The 24097-nt window shown below is 30.5% G+C and overlaps 3 protein-coding genes across 3 annotated transcripts; 2 read left to right on the forward strand and 1 right to left on the reverse strand.

The window, feature by feature from the left end:
- The first annotated feature begins 6302 nt into the window (after positions 1–6302).
- LOC144557132 (uncharacterized) lies at positions 6303–6722 on the forward strand. The gene has a single exon (XM_078305662.1). The coding sequence runs from the start codon at positions 6303–6305 to the stop codon at positions 6720–6722; it is 420 nt and encodes a 139-aa protein (XP_078161788.1).
- A 4196-nt stretch (positions 6723–10918) lies between these two features.
- LOC144557133 (uncharacterized) lies at positions 10919–11338 on the reverse strand. Its single transcript, XM_078305663.1, has one exon. It carries the CDS (start codon positions 11336–11338, stop codon positions 10919–10921), a length of 420 nt encoding a protein of 139 aa, XP_078161789.1.
- Positions 11339–14516: 3178 nt separating this feature from the next.
- On the forward strand, positions 14517–14936 carry LOC144557134 (uncharacterized). Its single transcript, XM_078305664.1, has one exon. It carries the CDS (start codon positions 14517–14519, stop codon positions 14934–14936), a length of 420 nt encoding a protein of 139 aa, XP_078161790.1.
- Positions 14937–24097: the final 9161 nt, after the last annotated feature.

A 24097-nucleotide genomic window follows, 5' to 3' on the forward strand; every position in this document is an offset into this window, starting at 1 on the left:
TCTCCTTCCCAACAATAAATTTAATACATTTCTAAAAAAAAAATGTTTATCCCAAATGCCATCTCAATTTACGTAATCAAGTAACCATCGTTGTATCTCTCCAAGTATTCACAGCAATTTGTTCCTATAATCAAGAAACATTATTACAAATTATTATTATAAAATACAAAAATATATACGAAGAGGGCAGGGGCGGACCAATGTACATCCAGGGAGCAGCTGTCCCCTCTGGATTTCGAGTTTTAGTGGAGATCTGAACATTCTGATCGACTTTGCTTTCCCTTGAAAATTTTTTTGCCTCCTTCTGAATGTTTGATTTGTAATTCGGGTTAAATCTAGAGTTAAAATTAAAATATTTTTTTTGAATTATGATTGATAATTATAATTATAAGTTAGAAAATAAAAAATTACAAGTCAAGGTATTAGAAAGTATAAGATAAAGCATTATTTTTTTATCAAATACTTAATTAGTTAAGAGGGTTTAAACCCAATTCGATATTTTTTTTCTCCCCCTGAAGAAAATTTTGGGTCGGCCCGTGAAAGGAATCTATATCCTCTAGGTATTATAGAGGATTACCCTCACTTTACTGTTTGAGATGAAATCTCAACCGGTTTGGAATTCGGTCATTCGGGTCACCATAGGGGCAGTATTATTGGGCTTTGAGATTCGTGCCAAGTTAAAAAGAACGGTCCAGATCTAATCATTGTAAAATATTCCTTATTAGGTATTAGAGAGGATGTGATTTCCCCTGAAAGAGGGTTAAGTTTTTAAACTTTTAGCCTTGTCATCACCCATATCCTCCGTATCATCAACCGTCACGGTCACACTCCTATTCTCATTTATCCTGATTAGAACAGTGTTGTAAAAAACGTCCGTTTAGGCCGATTAATCGGCCGATTAGTCGTTGGCAGTGATCAAACCGTCATGAATTTTCTCGACTAATCGGTTAATTATTTTCGATTATTTCTGATTAATTGCTTAGCAGTACCATGTCCATCCGACGACCGCATACCGTTATTTACAACATTGGATTAGAAAGCTCGTTTTTCACGTGCTTCTCTTCTTATTTAAAAGAAAAGCATTTGTTATATCTATACGGTAAATACTCGGAGTAACACCACCCTTTTTGTGTTCTTTTATAGGAACTTTTTATCATATTATTATTTTTATTATACATAATGCTATCATTTCAAAAAATGTATTTTTGTTTAAAATCTGCCAAATTTTGTATTTCTTTTTTCATTCTAAAACGAAGCCCAGACGATAACTCTAATTAAATAAAATAGCACGAATCTACTGTAGAAAAATTAAGGACCCTGATAACAATCCCCGCAGGTCTATCCCCGCAAAAAACCCCGCACAAACTGCCAAAAATATCATGGGGGGGACCGCCCAGTCATTAATGCTCCGCAGAAACTGTTAGTATTTAACTTGAAGCATCAAAGTATTTATCTTGAATTCGCAAAGTATTAATCCCTATGCAATGATCTCTATTTAGGAAAAAATAAATCAACCCATGAGTTGTCCCCGCACAAAATTTTCTTTTTTTTTGAATCGTCCCTGCACAACTGGGGACCATTAAATAAGCAATCCCCTCATAAATACTTGCCATTTATCCCCGCACAAATTTTCCCTTTTTTTCTGGATTGTCCCCGCAAAACTGGGGACCATTAAATAAACAATCCCCTCACCCAATGATAAATACTTCTCAGACATAAGGATAAATACTTTATGATACATTGATAAATACTATATGTTACATGGATAAATACTTATCAGACATAATTGCAACTTTTAGTACAATATCAATGATAAATACTTCTCAGACATAAGGATAAATACTTTATGATATATGGATAAATACTATATGTTACATGGATAAATACTTCTCAGACATAATTGCAACTTACAGTAAAACATCTGTGACAATGATAAATACTTTCCATATATAATCGTAAATACTTGTCAGAACAACGATAAATACTTTCTTGAACTTTGTTCTTGAACTTGTCAATAAGTAATGTTTAATCAAATCAAAGTATTATCATGTCAGGGACAATGATAAATACTTCTCAGACATAAGGATAAATACTTGTCAGAATAATGATAAATACTTTCTTGAACATCAATAAACAGATTAATATTTATTAGCGGGAATTGTTATTAAATGATAGTATAATTAATGCGTGGATTGTTATTAGAGGACAGTATAATTAATGTGGGGATTGTTAATTAATGCGGGGATTGTTATTAAAGGGCAGTAATTAATGCGGGGATAAATGGAAATTCTTAGAGGAATTAGTGCGGGGATAAAAGACAATTAAGGGAGTTAATTTGGAGAGAGAGAGTGCGGGGTTAAATGGGGGGACAGGGTTGAGGTTATAATTATTCAAAAATTAAATCTGGAGTCAAAAATTTTAGTTTTTGTAATAACTTGTTCAAATATATATAAAAAAAACCCCGAGGCTACTATAGAAAAATTAAATCTCGAATTAAAATTTTTTTATTAATAATTAAAATTAAAATTAAATTCATACTTAATCATCAATCCGATTTCCAAGTGGGAGTGGGTCCCACGTAACAGCGATGCAATGGCCAATGAGAAAGAAAAACCGCAGCGGCAAGTGGAAGAAAAAGGGGGGCTGCGGTACCAAACAAGGGGTTATCAACTTACAAGTGCCTCCAATCTCTATCCCATGTTTCATAATTAAAATTAAATTCATACTTAAAATTAAATTAAAATTAAAATTACCAAATCTGTGAAGAGCGATTCACGGCCATCGATTCAAATCAGTGTTCTAAATAGTGCCGCTATAGTTGCGCTATAGCATTTTTGGATCTTAAACGCTAAGTTATGGCATCAAAACGTGTTATTTGAGCTACGGACACTATAGATGTTATAGCGGTCCGCTATAGAGCATAACGTGTACCGCAAATAGCGCGCGCTATGCAACATGAGCTGTTTTTTTTTTCTTTTCAATTTATATTAACTTATAAATAAAGGCTCAGATTGGATTTTAACCGTGATTTTATTTTTGCAATTGATGTACTAAGCTTTATATTAAATTATTAATTATTAAATGAGAGATCCATCAAACAAAATCAAATAAGGAAGCTGCAGCGTGCTATGCAACATGAGTTATTTTTTGTTTCCTTTCAATTTATATGGACTTTAAATAAAGACTCAGATTGAATATATTAAGATATTTTTTAAAACAAAATGATACTTACTATATGGTAGTTTGAATATTTTAAATAGATTAAGATAGTTAATTATGCCATAATGTCTAGGTTATTTTAAAATTTAAATAGAAAAAAAATAGATTATGTCATGATGCTGAATATATTTTAAATAGAAAAATATCAATAGTTTATGATAGTATTACTATCGATATTTTGAGTCGCAATTTGGACTTTGTATTGGTTCAATATGATTATTATAATATTTTAATCAATTTGATGTTATTTATTGTTTTATGAGACTTAGATAATGTTGATATTTAGTACAAATATATAATGTAATTTTTATAAAAAAAAACGCTATGTAGCATAGCTTTCGCTATAGCTTTTTTTGTAGGCTTCCCGCTATGACGCGATAAATGCTATTTAGAACCTTGATTCAAATCATGACGGCCTCCTTCCCTTCACGGAGTTGGTGGGTGAGTTAAAGAAACTTAGGGTTATCGAGACACACTTCGGCATAGACGATGCTGTGCTAAGCAGTGACGGGCTCGGGCATCTATATGAAGGTTTGTTCGCTCGGTTTGACCATGACAGAAACGGGTCAGTGGATCTGGATGAGTATAAATCGAAGATTTGTGAGTTGATGCTCACCATAGCGAATAGATGATGGACTTCAAATGAGTACTACAAACTTTTAGTATAAAAAAATATATACTTAGTTACTCTAATTCTATTCTGTCGGATTACAAGCGCATAATCTTACCGTATAATAGTGTCGAATGTCGATCCACAGGGATAAATCTATAATATTTAACAACTTAACACTAGTCTAGGTTTTTCAGTTTGTTTGGGTAGCAAGTAACTCTTAAAATAATTATTAATAATAATAATAATAATAATAATAATAATAATAAAGACTAAAGAGTAATTTTACAGTTTACTCTGGTTGTATGAGAGATTGCATTTGTCTCTAATTTCTTGGTTATCCTTGATGTACGGTTTATTGGATCTATTGCATGTTTCTTGTAGTTGATATGGAGTGTACCAGTATTCCGTATTTCTAGATTTAACCCCCAATATATAGTGTCACGCACTGAAAATTAAGACTTGTTTTAAGTCCAAAAGTACCTTCCCAAAAATAATGATGATTACTATATCTCCAAATGCTTTCTATATATATGAGTATATGACTATTGATCGTACTCAAATAAAAAAAGATGTACAATTAAATATAGACAACTGCACAATATAAATGAAGCATAGGTTGTTTTGAGATTCTCAAAAGATGGAATCAATTAAGTCTTTTAACTTTATATATATTTACAAAGCATTTTTCAGTCATATTTTCAATATGCAAGCTTCCATACAAACAATATTATTTCATTCAGTGGACCAAAATTTAATTCGGAATAAAGTATAATTTAATTGGGAAGTTAGAATGTATACAGTCCTTCAATATTACTATATTTTTAGTCAAATTTTCAATAAAGTATATTTTCCAATCAGATTTTTAGTCAAATTTAATTATGAATAAAGTATAATTTCATTGGAAAGTTAGAATGCATATAGTCCTTCGATATATTTACAAAGCATTTTTCAGTCAGATTTTCAATATGCAAGCTTCCATACAAACATCATTATTTTATTCAGTAGACCAAAATTTGATTATGAATAAAGTATAATTTCATTGCAAAATTTGAACACACACACACACATCAACAATTTCTGTATACATACGATACATTATATTTCCTATAAATACTTTAAACATCAATATTTTCAATCGACACCTCTTATTTAATTACTACATGCATTTAATTTAAACTATACAATTTTTAAAACAGGTTAGTTTGATTTAGTTAATACAATTTACTTTACCGTTACATGCAATGATGGATTTACTATATAAATTTTTTGAATATAAAAACAAAATTCTAATCTGTCAACTTCTATTTAATTATCTATGAAAAAATCTTTCATCCGGATTTCAAATTTATAATCTCACACGGAGTGTTATTTGTTGTCACCAGATTAAAGATTGTTTATTGAATTTACTGTATAATGTTTTTTCAAAATTTTGACTAATTTGTATTGTAATTTTTTCTGTAAAGTATGTAAAAAAGTTTTCTTTATTATTATTTTTTGGTCTCCGCTCCTTGTTATCCGATACAATTGAGGTTGTATTAACAGAGACAACTATGTAGAGTGAGGTTACAGTACCATTTTTATTTGCCTAACATGTGCGTAGGCTGGCTACTATATCATGCGTAGATATAATTCGTATTATGAATGTATATTTTTATTTTAAATATCTGTATGAAAGTACACTTAAGACAATAAGATCAAATTTTATATTTTAAGATTTTTTTTTCTAAATAAGTATAAAATTTGACTAGTGAGCTAGTTAAACAACCGAGGTTGAAGTGAATTCGTATTCTCTCTATTAATACAAAAGAGAATTTTTTGAGTTAATACACCTCAATCATATTTGTATTAAAATTCGTATAAACTAAATCTACACTAATATATTAGAACCTCTTATATTACAGGCAGAAACCAAATCGGCTCCATTTAAAATCAAAGAGATTCATTGACTCAAAAGGAAAATGCAGAGAATACGCATTCGATGAATGAAATCCTCTGCTCTTTGAATTTCTACTCTTTTTGCTATTCTCTCTCTCTTTTCTTTATCTCTCTACGTTTTTTATTCTCTCTCTTCTCCTCTTTCAAAGAGAGAGATAGAGACACAAATAAATAGGAGAAAATTCCTATTCGTAAAAGAACAGCAGCAGATTCGTATCCTGCATTCGAACCAAGTGGCGCAAAACCTGAATAGCGAATAGGTGATCAAAGAAATCTACTTTTGACTGTGGTGACCACAGAAATTGACCTCCTCACCGGTCAGAAAATAAACTGGCAATTTTAAATTCGATCTGTCTAGCAGATTCTAGGCTTCTGACTCGGTTTCCTTTTTTTTTGCTTCATCTGACTCGGTATATATTATATATTATAAATACAACCGAAGAGGTGTCATCCAAAAACCAAAAAACATCACACAGTAACATCTCAATTAGAACCCAATAATATACAAAGCTCAGTGCAACCCTATCAACACAAGATGAGCGTTGAAATCTTAGATGCTTCCACTATCAGAAATTTCATCAATGATTCCGACTTCTTTGCCAAAACTGTAGAAGAACGTTTCGCGGTCATCGATTCAAATCATGACGGCCTCCTCTCGTACTCAGAGATGGCGAGCGAGTTAAAGAAACTCAGGGTTATCGAGACGCACTTCGGCACAGACGGTACAGTGCCAAGCACTGACGAGCTAGATCAGTTGTATCAAGGCATGTTTACTCGTTTCGACCATGATGGAAACGGATCGATAGATCTGGAAGAGTATAAATCAGAGATTCGTGAGTTGATGCTTGCCATAGCGAACGGAGTGGGGTTTATGCCGGTGCAGATGGTGCTCGAGGAAGGGAGCTTCCTTAAATTAGCCGTCGAGCGAGAGATGACAGCCACAGTCAATGCCTAATAATTTTTAATCAATTAGATGATTTTGAGTTCTTTTTAGTTACTATGTTTCCTTCAGTGACCTTTTTTTATTTAATATGATGTTATAGTTTTGCTATTATACATATATAGTTATATACAAGTCATTCCGTTTAATAATACAGATTTAAATTTTGTAACGTTTTGAGTGATAATTTTGAGAAGAAACAGAGGACAATCCGAATAGAAATGATAACATATGATAATTCAGTTTTACAAGTTGAAAAAAACAGAGGACAGTCCGAGTAGAAATGTGGAGAAGCATCCCTCCACCACCAAAGGGTCAAAGACGAGTCGGTTCTTCTTTTTAGAAAAAAATGATTCAAAGGAGTAAAAAAAACTCGGAAGAGAATTTAAAATAAAAAGAAGAAAGCTTTTTTTTTTTTTTTGAGGTGAGAAGAAGATAGCTTCTGTCCTGGGTGGCAGGACCGCAGGAGTATGTCGGCAATTTTTTTTTTACAACAGTATATGAATACATGATGTGCTTGTTGGTTTCGTATTCATAAAATGCCTCCGTTAATTATTTATGATTTAATAAAGCAAAAATAATTTCGGCCAATTTTGATCAATGAAGAGGTTTTAGATGCTCTGACTTTTTATTTTTTTATTTTTATCATACTTTTATTTTTAAAATTACAGAAACTTAAAATTTAAATATTAAAATAAAATTATATGCACAAAATGTTCGTAGCTCGTGATTCGATTTGAGTTCGATTGGAAAAAAGTTCGCAATTAATTTGATTCAAAATTAGTTCATTATGAAACAAATGAAACCAATTTGGTTCGAATCTTATTCAAATCAAACACAAACTGAATATAATTCGTTCGAAATTGATTCGCAAACTATTTAGGTTCGAATCTCAAATAATGCAACTAATGAATTCAACCATCAATCTTTAATAATGTAGAAACCAAACTTATATCAGAGTTCAAAATTATTAATATAATAGTAACTTATAATAGAAAAATATTTCAGTAGCGTAACAAATTAACAATGAAATATGTTCCATTTGACTACGTCCATGCCGTGACTTTAATCAATCCAGCAATGTAAAAGGTAAGAGAATCTTGCGCTGGCCCATAATTCATCAGTGTGAATTCGTAAAAGGCAAAAGGAAACCGTGTGAATTTTGTAGTTCGTAATCCGATTGACTTCCAAAGAAAAGTAATGCATAAACTACTGGTATAACTACGGCTGCCAAAAAAATTTGTAGTTCGTAATTCGATCAACTTCGATTCGAAAAATTTGTAGTTCGCAATTAATTCGATTCGAAATTAGTTCGTTCTAAAACAAATCAAATTAGTTCGGTTCAAAATTTATTCAAACTCAAACTCAAACTAGGGTAAGTTCGATTTCATTCGATTCATTTGTAGTCCTTGTCACATATGATATATGTTATTTTTTAATATGCACAAATAAAAAATATGTTATTTCAATTTTTTTAATAGTATGAAGAGTTTGTAAATATACTAATGTTAATAAATTCTTAAAGCTATTTTTTAATTATTAATTCATATAAAATTAAAGTAGAATACAAATAATAATTTTTTATTTGTATATAAAAAAATAATAAATATCACATTTTACAATTTAATTTTGATATATAAATTATACAATTTTTGTTATTAAAAAGATTTAAAAGTAAAAGTATGAACAAGACAAAAATATTTGAATTGTTCTCTTGATAAGTAGAAATAATTTATATATTTCAATTTTTTTTATTAAAGTCCTTAAACACTCACGCAACACACTCACATGACTCAAACCCATGTTCTCCCGTGGGAAAATGGATGTCTTATTCAACTGCTCTAGGCAGTGTTGACTATATTTCAATTTATGAAGTAACCTTATGTGTTATGTCAAACAATTAATCGAATCTCCCCTCCAGTACTCATTTACTGGAGAGCTTATGACATCTCAGTTACCGGTGTGTTTTAATTATTTAGGACGTGTTGGTATTTCATGCGGTACCTAGAATAGAATAATTCTCAATCGAAGAGAAATTATTTCGGTAACTATCTGTATTATAGAGAAACCGCTTTAAAATAAGTATCAGCTTAAAACGGGGGAGAATCCAAATGAGACATTTTACGAATTGGATCTAAGCACCGTTTTGGGGCTGGGCCCCGGACCGGCCAACCGCTTGAGGCTTTTAGTCGGCTTCCAATTTATTTCGGTATTTCCCCAGTTTTTGACCGATGATAGAAGGTACTATTACTAAAGTAGAGGACCATGACCAAGACACCCACTAAACATGGTACTGAGACTGAGGCTACCTAGTGGAACGGTTTTTTATTTGTAGATGAGAACATATATTTTCTCACCGACAGCTGCAGGTAGGTTAATTTTTCTTGTCACTTGGACAAACAGTCAAAGAAGATTTATGTGGTCCCTGGTGAGGTCTGTGCCTCTTCAAGTTCAGTTATTTGACTAGTTTTTGTTCCTGATCATTGCTTCATTTTCTTTTTCAATTATGTCTCTGTTTCTAGTTTTACCTCTAATGTATCATATGATCAGGAGCGGAGACAAAAAAAAAAAAAAAGCCTTCAATGAAAATCACACTACATATTTTGTAGATTGTAAATTATAATTTTTATTTTAGTTATTAATTTTATAAATGTGGTGTACAAATAAGTAATTTTTTTTTTAATTACATTGTAAATTCTTTTTTTTTTTTGCATTTTTACTTGAAAGGATTGCAATACAGATTTTTTAAATTTTGAAAAAAATAATAATGATAAATTTACCTCATTATTATATACCAAGGTTCTAAATAACGTTTATAGTGTCATAGCAGGAAGCTTAAAAAAAAAAACTACAGCAAATAGCGTCGCTATAGCGAAAACTATGCCACATAGCATTTTTTTATTTTTATAAAATTATATCATATATTTGTACTAAATATCAACATTAACTAAGTCTCATAGAACAATAAATAACATCAAATTGATTAAAAAATATATAATATTCATATTGAACCAATACAAAGTCCAAATTGCGACTCAAAATATCCATAGTAATACTAATATCATAAACTATCGATCTTTTTCTATTCAAAATATATTCAACATCATGACATAATCTATCTTTTTTTTCTATTTAAATTTCAAAATAACCTAGACATCATGGCATAATTAATTATCTTAATCTATTCAAAATATTCAAACTGCCATATAATAAGTATCATTCTGTTACTTCAAGAAATATCTTAATATATTCAATCTGAGCCTTTATTTAAAGCCCATATAAATTGAAAAGAAAAAAAAAAGCTCATGTTGCATAGCGCGCTGTAACTTCCTTATTTGATTTCGTTTGATGGATCTCTCATTTAATAATTAATAGTTTACTATAAAGCTTAATACGTCGATTGCAAAAAAAAAAATCACGATTAAAATCCAATCTGAACTTTTATTTAAAACTCATATAAATTGAAAAGAAAAAAAAATAGTTCATGTTGCATAGCGCGCTGTAACTTTCTTATTTGATTTTGTTTGATGGATCTCTCATTTAATAATTAATAGTTTACTATAAAGCTTAATACGTCAATTGCAAAAAAATATCACGGTTAAAATCCAATCTGAGCATTTATTTAAAACCCATATAAATTGAAAAGAAAAAAAAAAAAAGCTCATGTTGCACAACGCGCGCTATTTGCGCTACACGCTATGCGCTATAGCGGACCGCTATTACCGCTATAGCGCCCGTAGCTCAAATAGCACGTTTTGATACCATAGCGTAACGTTTAGGGTCCAAAAACACTATAGCGCGCTATTTATAACACTGTTATATAGTAAATCCGTCCTTGCATGTTACGCTGAAGTAATTCTATTAAATCATACCAATCTGATTTAAAATGTTTGCGGAAATTGCTGTCGTATGTCATGCTTAAAATGGTAAGTATGCTACGCAACCAACAGTGAAAAAAAAAATCACGAGAGTCATTTTAAATTTGAAAGATTCTTAATAAGTCATACTGTGTTTTTTCTTTGCTTTTGAACTTTTAAGACTGAATTATCAGCATCAACTAAATTTTCGTTATCAAACTCTAAAATAAATAATTTTTGTAAAAACAAGATATATTTCTTCTCTAAGTCATCACGTATACAACATTAAAACTGTTACTAAAAAAATAAAAAAGAAGTGTCGGAAAAAGAATTTAAAATCATCCAATTAATTAATTAAACATAGACTATAGTTGTCAGCTCCCGCTTGACGGCTAGCTTAAGGAAGCTCCCTTCTTCGAGCACCATCTGCACCGGCATAAACCCCAATCCGTTCGCTATGGCAAGCATTAACTCACGGATCTCCGATTTATACTCTTCCAGATCCACTAACCCGTTTCCATCATGGTCAAACTGAGCGAACAAACCCTCATATAGCTGCCCGAGCTCGTCACTGCTTAGCACAGCATCGTCTATGCCGAAGTGTGTCTCGATCATCCTAAGTTTCTTTAACTCGCTCGCCAACTCTGTGTAGGAAAGGAGGCCGTCGTGATTTGAATCAATGGCCGTGAAACGCTCTTCGACAGATTTTGTAAAGAAGTCGGAATCATTAATGAAATTGCAGATGGTGGAAGCATCTAAGATTTCAACACTCATCTTGTGTTGGTAGTATTGCAAAAAGATCTTATGTATAATGTATTGGGTTCTGGACTTACTGGTTTGATTTCTTTGGTTTGGAGCTAGAGCTACTTGGGTTGTGTATATATACACCGATCCAGTCACAGCCTGAACGATTTAATTCAAGGCATTCACGCGTGAATATGTTATAATTATTATATTTCATAATGCTCAGAGTCTCACTCGGACCATATGCAGTCAGATCCAATTGGGATCTAATTTTGATTCCGGTGGTTCTTTTCTTTTGGGGCCATGGTTTCTGACTGAAGCAGAGTCAAATTTTCTTTTCTTTTTTTTTTGTTAATTTTATTTTAGCTTAGTAGCATTACCAATTCTCTCAAGAAAAATGTTAACTATATGAAAATTTTATAGTAAAAGAAAAAATCAATTGACTACTATTCATTTTATATATCTCCGCCACTTCAAAATGAGATGTAGTCGACGTGACGGTACACATACATGCTTGATAATTTTGACAGTCCGGATAAAAATTGTTAAAAAAAAAAAAGTTGAACTAATTTGTGGATATGGTGTGCCTTATATTAATAAGATCAAATGCAAATTTGGTCCAACTTAAAATTTATATTCGCCCATATATTATAAGTTAAATATTTAAATTTATTCAATGCATGATTTTTAAATTAAATCAAATTTAAATGGAGGACACATATATTTGAATTAAGGTATGTTGAAGCGTTTATAATAGCTAGCATTTACTCTTACAATAATGTAAATGTCTGATATGTAGTACAAACAATTGAATGTAAATGTCTAACCGTTAAATAAAAAAAATAAAAAAATCGATACAAGGCATGACATGTAGTGCACAAGACTAAATACGTACCTTGATTAATACACAGTGGGCTCCTACCAAAAAAATAGAAAGTAAATCTTAGTGTCCTCCATGCTGGAATTTTTTTTCATAGAAATTAAGAAAAAAAAGGTAGAGAGAAACAGAAAGAGTATATAATTTGTAATATTGTTAGAAAGATCGGTACAGATTCTACCGATTCTAACAATAAAAAAATTTAGGATAAATACAAATTCTACCTATCATAATAATCAAAACAATTAGAATAGGTAGAAATTTCACTGTTTCTAACATATTGTTTTTATTTCTCAACGTCAAAGCAGATTTGTTTGAAATGAAGTTTAGATAGGTAATATTTATATCTATTCTAACTGTTTTGATTGTTATGATCGATAAAATCTATATCTATTCTAAATGTTTTGATTGTTAAAATCGATAACATTTGTACCGATTTTTTTACCAATATTACAAATCCTGTATTCTTTCTGTTTCTCTCTCTATCTTTTCAAAAAAAAAAATTTCCCTCCATGCTCATGCGGTAATCTTTCCGTACATAGTTTTGAGTGTGCCATACTGCCATTCCACCATGCGTTCATGTTAGCCCGGTTTTATTTTATTTTTTTTAATTTTTAAACAAGGATATGGATCCACTTTTTTTCTTGAGCGAGAGAAATAAAAGAGTAATTTCTGGTAGAATATGGACCTATATTTAAAAATTAAAAATAAGAAACAGAATCTGGACCCAGTTAATAAAAGACCAGCCCATTTAGGTGGCTCATACCATGGGAGAATTCCGTGTGGGCTTCCAGACTTTTATTACAAGTCAAAAGTTTTCTGAGCGTTGACCATTGAAGTGACAAGTCAAAATTACTTTATTTCTCCAGTTGGGATTCGAACCGCGTTTCTCATTAAAATCGTCATATACCTGATACCTCTAATCACAAGGGTTTTCAGATCGATGAGCATTGAATCAAATTAAATCTGCAGTTCCCTTTAATTTGCATCTAAGATTTAAGTGCACTTGATTTACACAATTTTTAAAGTCATTCATCCAATTTTTAATAAAGATTGGCTGAATCTAACGTGACATAGGATCGAGTTTGATCTAATATTTATCGGTCTGCCTTCAAATTGTCATTAATATTGGCGAAGTTGAACAAAAGCGGCCTCTTCTCTTTCCGAACAGAAAAATTTATAAACATATTTATATTTTTATAACTAAATATAAAAATACATTTAATTTTCTTTTTCTAAAAGTAGTAGAATTAAATCACCAATTTTTTATTAGAAATTAGATCGATAACTAAATGAAGAGTGAGGTTACAGTACTTTTTTATTTGGAATGCATATCCTCTGCATTAACTCAGAAATAAATCTTTTGAGTTAATAAATTTTAATCGTCTAATCTTAAACGGAGTCAGTCTGATCCTTGCTTATGATATAGGGGGCCTTTAATATTAGTGCAGATTTAGTCTGCATGAATCTTAAAGCAGATCGGATAGTCAATATTCATTACCTCAAAAGATTGCCTTCTTAGTTAATGCAGAGGATACAAATTATTTTGTTTGCCCAACATGTTCGTAGGCTGGCTACTATATCATGTGTAGATATGATCCGTATTATGAAAGTACAAAATCTGACTAGTGAGCTAGTTAAACAACCGAGGTTGAAGTGAATTTGTATCCTCTGCATTAATTCAAAAGAAATTTTTTTGAGTTAATGCATCTCAGCCATTAGATTTGTATTAAAATTCATGTAAACTAGATCTACACTAATATTGAAGAACCACTTAGGTTCCGTTTAAAATCAAAGAGATCCATTAACTCAAAAGAGAAATTGAGAGATTACGTATTCGAGAAATGAAATCATCTGCTCTTCAAATTTCCTACTCTTTCTGTTATTCTCTCTATCTCTCCTCTTTATCTCTATATCTTTTCTATCCTCTCTTCTTCTCTTTTAAAGAGAGAGAGACACAAATGAAGAACAGAATGCTATTCTTAGAAGAATAGCAACAGATTCGTATCCGGCATTCGAACCAAACCAAGTGGCGCAAAACCTGAATAGCGAGTCGGTGACCAAAGAAATCTACTTTTGACTGTGGGCCCGGAGGCATTTCACATAGTGACCACAGAAATTGACCTCCTCACCGGTTTCTGACTCGAATTTAAATTCGATCTGTCTGCAGATTCTACGCTTCTGACGCGGTTTTTTTTCTTTTTGCTTCATCTGACTCGGTGTATATTATAAATTATAAATACAACCAAAGAGCTGTCATCCAAAAACCAAAAAACATCTCAATTAGAACCCAATAATATACAAAGCTCTTTGCAACCCTATCAACACAAGATGAGCGTTGAAATCTTAGATGCTTCCACTATCAGAAATTTCATCAATGATTCCGACTTCTTTACCAAAACTGTAGAAGAGCGTTTCGCGGTCATTGATTCAAATCATGACGGCCTCCTCTCGTACTCAGAGATGGCGAGCGAGTTAAAGAAACTCAGGATTATCGAGACGCACTTCGGCACAGACGGTACAGTGCCAAGCACTGACGAGCTAGATCAGTTGTATCATGGCATGTTTACTCATTTCGACCATGATGGAAACGGATCGATAGATCTGGAAGAGTATAAATCAGAGATTCGTGAGTTGATGCTTGCCATAGAGAACGGATTGGGGTTTATGCCAGTGCAGATGGTGCTCGAGGAAGGGAGCTTCCTTAAACTAGCCGTCGAGCGAGAGATGACAGCCACAGTCAATGCCTAATAATTTTTAATCAATTAGATGATTTTGAGTTATTTTTAGTTACGATGTTTCCTTCAGTGAACTTTTTATTTATTTAATATGATGTTACAGATTTAAACTCTGTAACGTTTGAGTGATAATTTTGAGAAGAAACAGAGGACAATCCGAATAGAAATGATAACATATGATAATTCAGTTTTACAAGTTGAAAAAAACAGAGGACAGTCCGAGTATGGTCATACATGGGTGGATTTAGATGGGTGATGGAGGTGAATTTTGAAATCTTAATCATACATCTTAGAATTTAATAGGCCTTTTTTTGGCATATGTTAACCTCCTTTATTTCATTTTTGGTATGTATTAGTTCTCTTGGTGAAAATATTTTATCCTTTGTTTTTTTAATGCCCCACAGTAAAATATTTTTTATTAAGATCTTGCTATTTAATTTAATGACATGTCTTTTCATAATTTCATATGATAATTTTAAAGGACTATCATGTAAAATTTATTAATCAAAATATTGACTCTTTAGTTTCCCCCACATTTTTATTTCCAAACCCCATTTTCTTCTAATCAAATATTGTCATGTGCTCAATGCCCTCTACTTGTTTTAATTCTTAAAAAAAAAACGAGAAGGTGAAAAATGGGAAGGAAATATTGCATTCGGAAGAAAAAAAAAATCTGATCTCTTCAGTCTCCTTCATACTACCATTGATTGTGTGTCCGAATTGTCTATTAGAGCCTCATCAGCTGTCATTGTATTTGTGAGAAAAAAAAAAAAAAATTCAGAGTGAATATTTTTTTTCCACGCGCACAATATTTTGGCCATTTAAATTGAATCCGAACCCAGGTCCATTTCCGTTCCCGTCTTGCAGCCGAATAGGCCCTTAAATTGTTGATTTTGCATGTTGCCGTGGTCAAATATAGATAATTGGAATTTTCTATATCTTCAATTTACGACTACTTGTGATTTAGATCGGGTACGATAACTATTAATGTATTATGAAAATTAGTTTGTAAATGAGATTTATCATGTTGTTGTTTTCTTTTTGAAATCGAGTAGTGAATGATTTTATTATCTTGCATTATTAGATTTTATTAAATAACTTTCAGATATGATGTTTAGTTCTCTGTGTTCAAATTCTATTTTTGAAATGCCATATTCAGATATTTCTATGTAAAGAACAATTCCCTCTAAATAGATGAATATATAGTTGAGCACATTTTGCAAGAGCATAACCTAATCTTTCATTGATCTTATTAAGGCCTTATTCGGCCGCATTACTGTTCCTGTGGGAAAAAAAAATTCAATAAATTCAGTTCAACTGAATTTTTTTTCCCACGTAAACAGTAAAAAACATTTCAAATTTTCACTTTTTTTTATGCCTACACCCATTTTCATCGGCGCGCCGAACAGGGCCTAAAATAGTTAGAATAAGGTGAATTGTCATGGCCCTGATTACATCTGGCCCCCAAAATTCAAATTTCGAGATTTTTTATTTTTGTTCATTTAAAGCCCAAGCAATCTAATAAACAGCCCAAATCTGTTCGCGACTATCTAAAGAAAAAAATATTGTAATGAGTACTGATGGGATGATCTCAGCCCACACTTGCAAATTGCAATAGATGGTGTGACACAAACAATAACTCAATAAGTTCCTTTAAAAAACACACTTTTTTTTTTTATTCAGGTGGAGGCATCTGGCACTGTGGAAGCTGATAAGAGAAATGGGATTTCAGATTGACATGGGCGGATTCAGAATTTTCGTAAGAGAGAGGGGAATAAAAAAAATATTGAATTGAACTTAAATCCGTTAATTAATTGGGTACTCTATAAAAATAATATTTTGACTTGTATTTTTCAATACTTTGACTTGTACTTTCTGACACTTTTAACTTATAATTCTAATTACCAATTATAATTCAAAAAATTTATTTTGATTTTAACACTAAATTTAATCCGAATTACAAATCAAACATTCAGGGGGGGCAAAAAAATTTCTAGAAGAGATAAAGTCGATCAGTACCGATAAATTAGCACTAAAACTCAAAATTCAAAAGAAGACGGCGATCCCCCTGTTACATGCTGGGTTCACCCCTACATATAGGACTAGATCTTAACTATCTACATTAAGAGAATCATAAATTTAGTACAGATGATAAATGAACAGAAAATTATAACTTCAATTTCCATAAAAGATAATTAAAAATTTAGATGCCGGAGTTAATACGAGCTATTATTTTGAAAAGGAAACAAAAAAAAAACGCAGGTCTATTTTAGAGCCGTTCTTATCATCTCCTCAGGACCACTTTCTGCATCTTATATTCATTCTTTCTTCTTCTTGTTTTTTTTATTATTGGAAGCCCGTTGTCTATTCAAATTCAGACAAAAGACAACTAAACGACTGAAAGTATTAAGGCCATTCTTTTCGTTGCCATAAATAGAACCCCATGCTCTTATGTTTTATTTCTACAAATATAATATTTTTTTTGTATAAATCTGTCATTATGTTTCTTTTTGCATTGACGCAGGTTTTCTATGAATGCTAAAGGAACTCAAGAAATGCTTGGACAGTTGAACTTATTCAAATTTCAATCTCTGTGATTTAACTTGTAGACCTTCATTCTTTTAAAAATGCCACATCTCCTTCCCAACAATAAATTTAATACATTTCTAAAAAAAATGTTTATATATATATATGCTTAACCCAAATGCCATCTCAATTTTACGTCATCAAGTAACCATCGTTGTATCGCTCCAAGTAGGGGTGTCAATGGGTACGATATGAATAGGGTGGAACCATTTTCATATCCATACTCACTAAGAATAACATTACTCGTATCCTGCCCCGATTTTTTTATTTATATCCAAAAATTAAATCAAATTACAAATAATAACCGAAGCACCGTTGAATTTCGAAAACTACCCAATCCGGTTATTGGATAACCGGATTTGGGATAAATGTCCGGTTATCCAATAACCGAACTCAAGAAATATAACCGGTTATTCACTAACCGGAAAGTTATGTTTTTGTTTTTTTTTTTTTTTAAAACAGAAATTTCGAATTTTTTTTTTTATATTAAAATATTAGAAATGTTGAATATATTTCTTTAAAAATAGATGAAATACAATATAATTTGATTTATTAGAAAGACTGCAACAAATAACCCGGATCAATATTTTTCAGGCCGGATTTTTTGCTGCTGTAAGAAAAATTAATATATTTCTTTATGTGCTATTGGAAAAAAATAAAAATGCTCAGATTCTGAGTTATTGATCCCGGTTCAAAAGTCACTTCTAGGTAATCTAAAAAATATTGTGATCCATCTAGTACATTTAATTAATAAAAAGTTGTTTCTATTTAAAAATAAATAAAAACTTTAATTTATTTAATAATTGTTTTTAAAAAAGAATTCTCAAAATAGAAACAACTTTTTATTAATTAAATTTACTAGATGGATCACAATATTTTCTAGATTACCTAGAAGTGACTTTTGAACCGGGATCAATAACTCAGAATCTGAGCATTTTTATTTTTTTCCAATAGCACATAAAGAAATATATTAATTTTTCTTATAGCCGCGAAAAATCCGGCCTGAAAAATATTGATCCGGATTATTTGTTGCAGTCTTTCTAATAAATCAAATTATATTGTATTTCATCTATTTTTAAAGAAATATATTCAACATTTATAATATTTTAATATAAAAAAAAATTCGAAATTTCTGTTTAAAAAAAAAAAAATTACTTTCCGGTTAGTGATTAACCGGTTTTTTTTTTAAAAAAAAAAAAAAACAAACAAAAACATAACTTTCCGGTTAGTGAATAACCGGTTATATTTCTTGAGTTCGGTTATTGGATAACTAGACATTTATCCCAAATCCGGTTATTGGATAACCGGATTGGGTAGTTTTCGAAATTCAACGGTGCTTCAGTTATTATTTGTAATTTGATTTAATTTTTGGATATAAATAAAAAAATCGGTATCCTGCCCGTACCCATTAATAATTGACTTTACCCTACTCTATCTTTACCCGTTAAAATTATCGGGTAACGAAAGGGTAGCAGGTGAATAATGAATAATACTAGTATAATAATTAGTTTTATTATATTTTACAAATAAAACATCAAAACTCATTTATTTTGCAAATATGCAATGACATTACTAATAAAAAAATAAAAATAAATGTGCAATCAATTTCAACTAAATTGTATTTTTTTATAAAACAAGAGGATTAAAAAACAAGAATATATCTTCCGACAAATTTAATTATTTAATTAAAGAACAAGGCATACAAATAAAAATAATATATTTAATATTTTTCTTACAACAAAAACAATACGCTAAATAACAAAAGTACTCACTAATTATTGCTCAAACATTATCATATTATAATATTTTATATAATTATCCTATAGGGTAAAGGGTACGGAATAGTCTTTACCCGTACCCTTACCCATTTAGCTAACGAAAAAAAATTCTTATCGATACCCATACCCAATAAGCTAAAAAAAAAATATCTTACACATACCCGTCTTATCGAATACGGTACGAATCAAGTAAAAGATTAAAAAAGTATCATTAACACCCTCCAAGTATTCAGAGCAATCTGTTCCTATAATCAAGAAACATTATTACAAATTAATATTATAAAATATAAATATATAGGAAGAGGGCATGACCACGTATATCCAAGGGGTGTCCACCTGGATTTCGAGTTTTAGTGAAAATTTGAACGTTCTGATCAACTTTGCTCTCTCTGAAATTTTATTTTGCCCCCCTCTAAATATTTGATTTGAAATTCGAATTAAATACAAAGTTAAAATTAAAATAAATTTTTTGAATTATAACTGGTAATTAGAATTATATGTTAGAAAATAAAAATTACAAGTCAGGTTATTAAAAAGTATAAATTAAAGCATTATTTTTTATCTAGTGCTTAATTATTAAAAAGTATTAAAATGACGTGAAAGAGGGTTAAGTTTTTAAACTTTTAACCTTGTCATCATCACTCATATCTTCCGTATCATAAACCATTTAAAAACTTTTAGCCTTGTCATCACGCATATCCTCCGTATCATTAACCGTCACAGTCACACAGTCACACTCTCATTTATCCTGATTAGAAAGCTCATTGTTCACGTGCTTCTCTTCTTATTTAAAAGACAAGTATTTGTTATATCTAAATTCTAAAGTACGGTAAATACTCGGAGGAACACCACCCTTTTTGTGAATTCGTATCCTCTGTATTAACTCAAAAGAAAATCTTTTGAGTTTGAATCTCGATCATCTGATCCGTTTTAAGATTCGTGTGAACTATATATGCATTAATATTAAAGTGCTCTCTATATTATAAGCAAGAGCCAAATTTGCTCTGTTTAAAATCAAACAGTTGAGATTTATTAACTCAAAATATTCTTTTTTTAGTTAATGCAGAGGATACGCATTCCCTTTTTGTGAGATTTAATTTCAGCCAGTGGGTAATCGAGATGGTAGTAAGGGACAATATTATTTGTGCTTTGAGATGCATGCCAAGTTAAAAATTTCATTTTCAGACCGTCCGATTCAATTCTACTCAGTCAGATAACATGAGGGGGATATGAATTCCTTTTTGTGTTCTTTTATAGGAATTTTTTATCATATTATTAGAGTAGAACTAGGGTGTTCTTAAGCTTACCAAGGTGTTTAGTGAGCTTAACACCAAAACCTATTATATTGGCTTCAAACAATAAATCAAAACCATTGAAACCGATTTACTTCAAGAGTGATGAATTTACGTATAAAATTTTTAAAATTTTAAATTAACTCTGTATAAAGTCAAGGTCAAAAAATATTCAAAAAATGAATGCACTAAAATTAATTTATAAACCTTCTAATTTTGTCCGCTATATTTTACTACTAAAATAATTCGAAAACTTCAAATCTTTGCATATAAATTCATCACTTGTGAAATAGATGGATTTAAACGGCTTGAATTTGTCGCTTGAAACCGATATAATATATTTTGGAGATAAGCTCACCAAACACCTTGGTGAGCTTAAGAACACCCTAGTTTTACTCCATATTATTATTTTTATTAGGGATGGGCTACGCTACTCCATGGAGTAAAACGCGTTTGTACTCCACGCTGTATTTTCATTTTGAAAATCCAAACAACCGATCCGAACCGTTAGATGTGATCTCCATATTGAAATGTGCTTGGATACCAAATTTTATATTTTTTGGAATTTTTTTACTATTTATTAAGCATTTTTCAAATTTTCTGTTTTGCTGTGAACAGTAAAAAACAGTAAAATTTTCTGGACCATCAGATCAGCAATTTTCAAAAATGTTTAATAAATAGTAAAAAATTCCAGAAAATGTAAAATTTGGTCTCCAATCACATTTCAATATGGAGATCACATCTAACGGTTCGGATCGGTCGTTTGGAATTTCAAAATAAAAATATGGCGGCGTGGAGCACCAACTCATTTTACTTCATGGAGTAGCGTAGCCCATCCCTTTTTATTATACATAATGTTATCATTTCAAAAAATGCATTTTTGTTTAAAATCTGCCAAATTTTGTATTTTTTTTTTCAAATAGATATATTTTTCATTCTAAAACGAAGCCCAAACGATAACCCTAATTAAATAAAATAGCACGAGTCTACTGTACAAAAATTAAATCTCGAGTCAAAAATTTTAGTTTTTGTAATAACTTGTTCAAATAAAAAAACCCCGAGGCTACTATAAAAAAAATTAATCTCTAATTAAAAATTAAAAGCAACGTTCAAATACCTACACTTTTGTTGTCTTCACTATACTCAATTTTTAAAACTTCAACTAAAATTAAAAAAATATATAAAAAAAGTTTGTTCTAACTGACATGCAATAAATTATGATTCTTCGACTTTATTCTAACTGACATCAAAAGCCAATAAAAATTAACTAATAATGTTATTTAAGTTTGAGAACTTTTATTATTAAAAATTAGAAAATAAAATCCTAATTGAACTATAAAAATAAGTTTCAACCCTCCTCTTCATTCTCGACCTAATAACCCTAGATTTTAAATAAAAAAAAGCACCTATAATTATTATTGGTTTTTCCTTAGATGAGATCATGGACGGTAGGTTAGTGTTTTTTTTAAAATTAATATTATCTATATATATTTTTATAATTTTTAAAATTATTTATATAGTTCAGTCTCTCTCAAAAGAATACTAAATGTAAAACATTTTTTGTATGAGTTTTGTATGTTTTTTTAACACATTTTTTTCGTAACATCTTGTTAGAATAAAAAAGAGTGAGGCTGCTACAGAAATAATAAATATTAAATCTCAAATAAAAAATAAAAAATTTAGATTAAATATATGCTTAAGCAGCTTTCAAATACTTTCACATTTGTTGTCTTCACTGTACTCAATTTTTAAAAATTTTAATACTAAAAATTTAGAACACAAATATAAGAAAATTAGATATAATCTATATCATTTCTTCTTTACACGTGAAATTTTATAATATTTCAACTTTATTTTAATTGGCATAAAAAACTTATAAAAATCCACTAATATTGTTATTTAAGTTTAATCTTTTTTTTTTATTATGAACATTAGAAAATAAAGATATAATTGAATTAAGTCGGTAGTTCATAAATTTTGCATCCAAACACATTATTCGTGAAACATATTGATTTTAACAGTTTGAATTCGTCATTTGAAAATTATAATCATTAAAAACAAAAAATTTGTATGTATAACATTACTTTTAAGTTTTCAATATATTAAATTCGTCATTTGAAGCATAGTGACAAATAAATTATTTCGGGTTCAGTTCGGCGATGTAAAAATTTCATAATTCAGGAATAATTCGGGTATAATTTGGGAATGATTCAGAATTATCTAGATTAGAGATCTCAATCCTGTAAGAGAGCAAAAAAAATGTTATGGAAAAAATTTGGAAAAAATTCACGAATAATTTGTAAAATTCGTAAAATTCACGAATTATCCGGGTTTAATTTGATCAAAGTTCAATCAATTAAATAATTCATCGTTCGATTTGACATCACAAAAAAAAATGAATTATTCGAATTTAATTCGCGAATAATCCATGAATCTTGTGACTATTTTGAAGTCATAGCGAGCATTAAAAACACATCCTAATTCTACTTAGTACCTTGCATTAAAAGCGTGCCTATAATTGTTATTGCCATTTTCTTCGACCAGATAATTCACAACAATCAAACTGAACTTATCGGATAAGGCCAATGAGTTGGCCGGGACCCGGGACAGGTTAGAATCTGGTCGTTAGACTTTGTCCCACATGGATGAATGAACTCTCTAATTTTTAGCATTTTCCGTGAAATTGATGAGACAATTGTACAAAATTACAGAATCATTCAACCCCCTTATATTCTTTGTTAGTTTGGAGCCATCAATAGATTCAACGTGCCTCCAACCACACGGCAGGTAAATCTTTGTTTTAATGCTGTGTGGCATGTAAAAAATATAGTTTAATGCTTCTGGTACCAACATTTGGTACCTTGAAAAACTTTTTTTTAATGCTGTATGGCATGTAAAAATATAGTTTAATGCTTCTGGTCCCAAGATTTGGTACCTTGCATTTTTCACCAGTGCATACTTCATTCTTTGCTTCTTTCTCTTCCCTTGAGCAGTGGCATCAAGTACACCTCTTTTAATCTCTTATTAAAGTATGGAGGAATTTCACATATACACCTCAAAAATATTGAAATTAGATATTATTTTGTTGTTACTGTGCATGTTTCAAAAGTAGATAAATAACTCGTTTATCATTGAAATTTGATCAATTAAAAGACTAATATTTTGTAAACACGCTACGTATTTTTTATTTTTATAGATCTTAGATTAAAAAACAATAAAATTTAGAAGTGTAAATATGATATTATAAACTTTAGAGGGAAAAATTCATAATTTCAATATTTTTGAGGACTATACATGAAATTCTCCCTTAAAAATAATTAATTTCTAAATTCCCTTGGCCCCCGCTCATTCACTTTTTTTTTATTAGAAGGGAATCTTAGAAAGCGATATTACGTCCGAGAAATAGAAAAAAAGGCCTCGCTAATTTTTTTTCGTTTTGTATTTATATGCTCCTTTGGATATCATAATTACAAAAAGGAGGTCGGTGTTATACCTCTAAAAAGTGTTTGTTTTTAGTG

The sequence above is a fragment of the Carex rostrata genome, chromosome 7 (genome assembly GCF_964058835.1).
Source record: "Carex rostrata chromosome 7, lpCarRost1.2, whole genome shotgun sequence".
Taxonomy (NCBI): domain Eukaryota; kingdom Viridiplantae; phylum Streptophyta; class Magnoliopsida; order Poales; family Cyperaceae; genus Carex; species Carex rostrata.

Bases quoted from the DNA above. Each gene is read 5' to 3' on its own strand.
- LOC144557133 (XM_078305663.1), bottom strand. From the start codon at position 11,338: ATGAGTGTTGAAATCTTAGATGCTTCCACCATCTGCAATTTCATTAAT.
- LOC144557132 (XM_078305662.1), top strand. From the start codon at position 6,303: ATGAGCGTTGAAATCTTAGATGCTTCCACTATCAGAAATTTCATCAAT.
- LOC144557134 (XM_078305664.1), top strand. From the start codon at position 14,517: ATGAGCGTTGAAATCTTAGATGCTTCCACTATCAGAAATTTCATCAAT.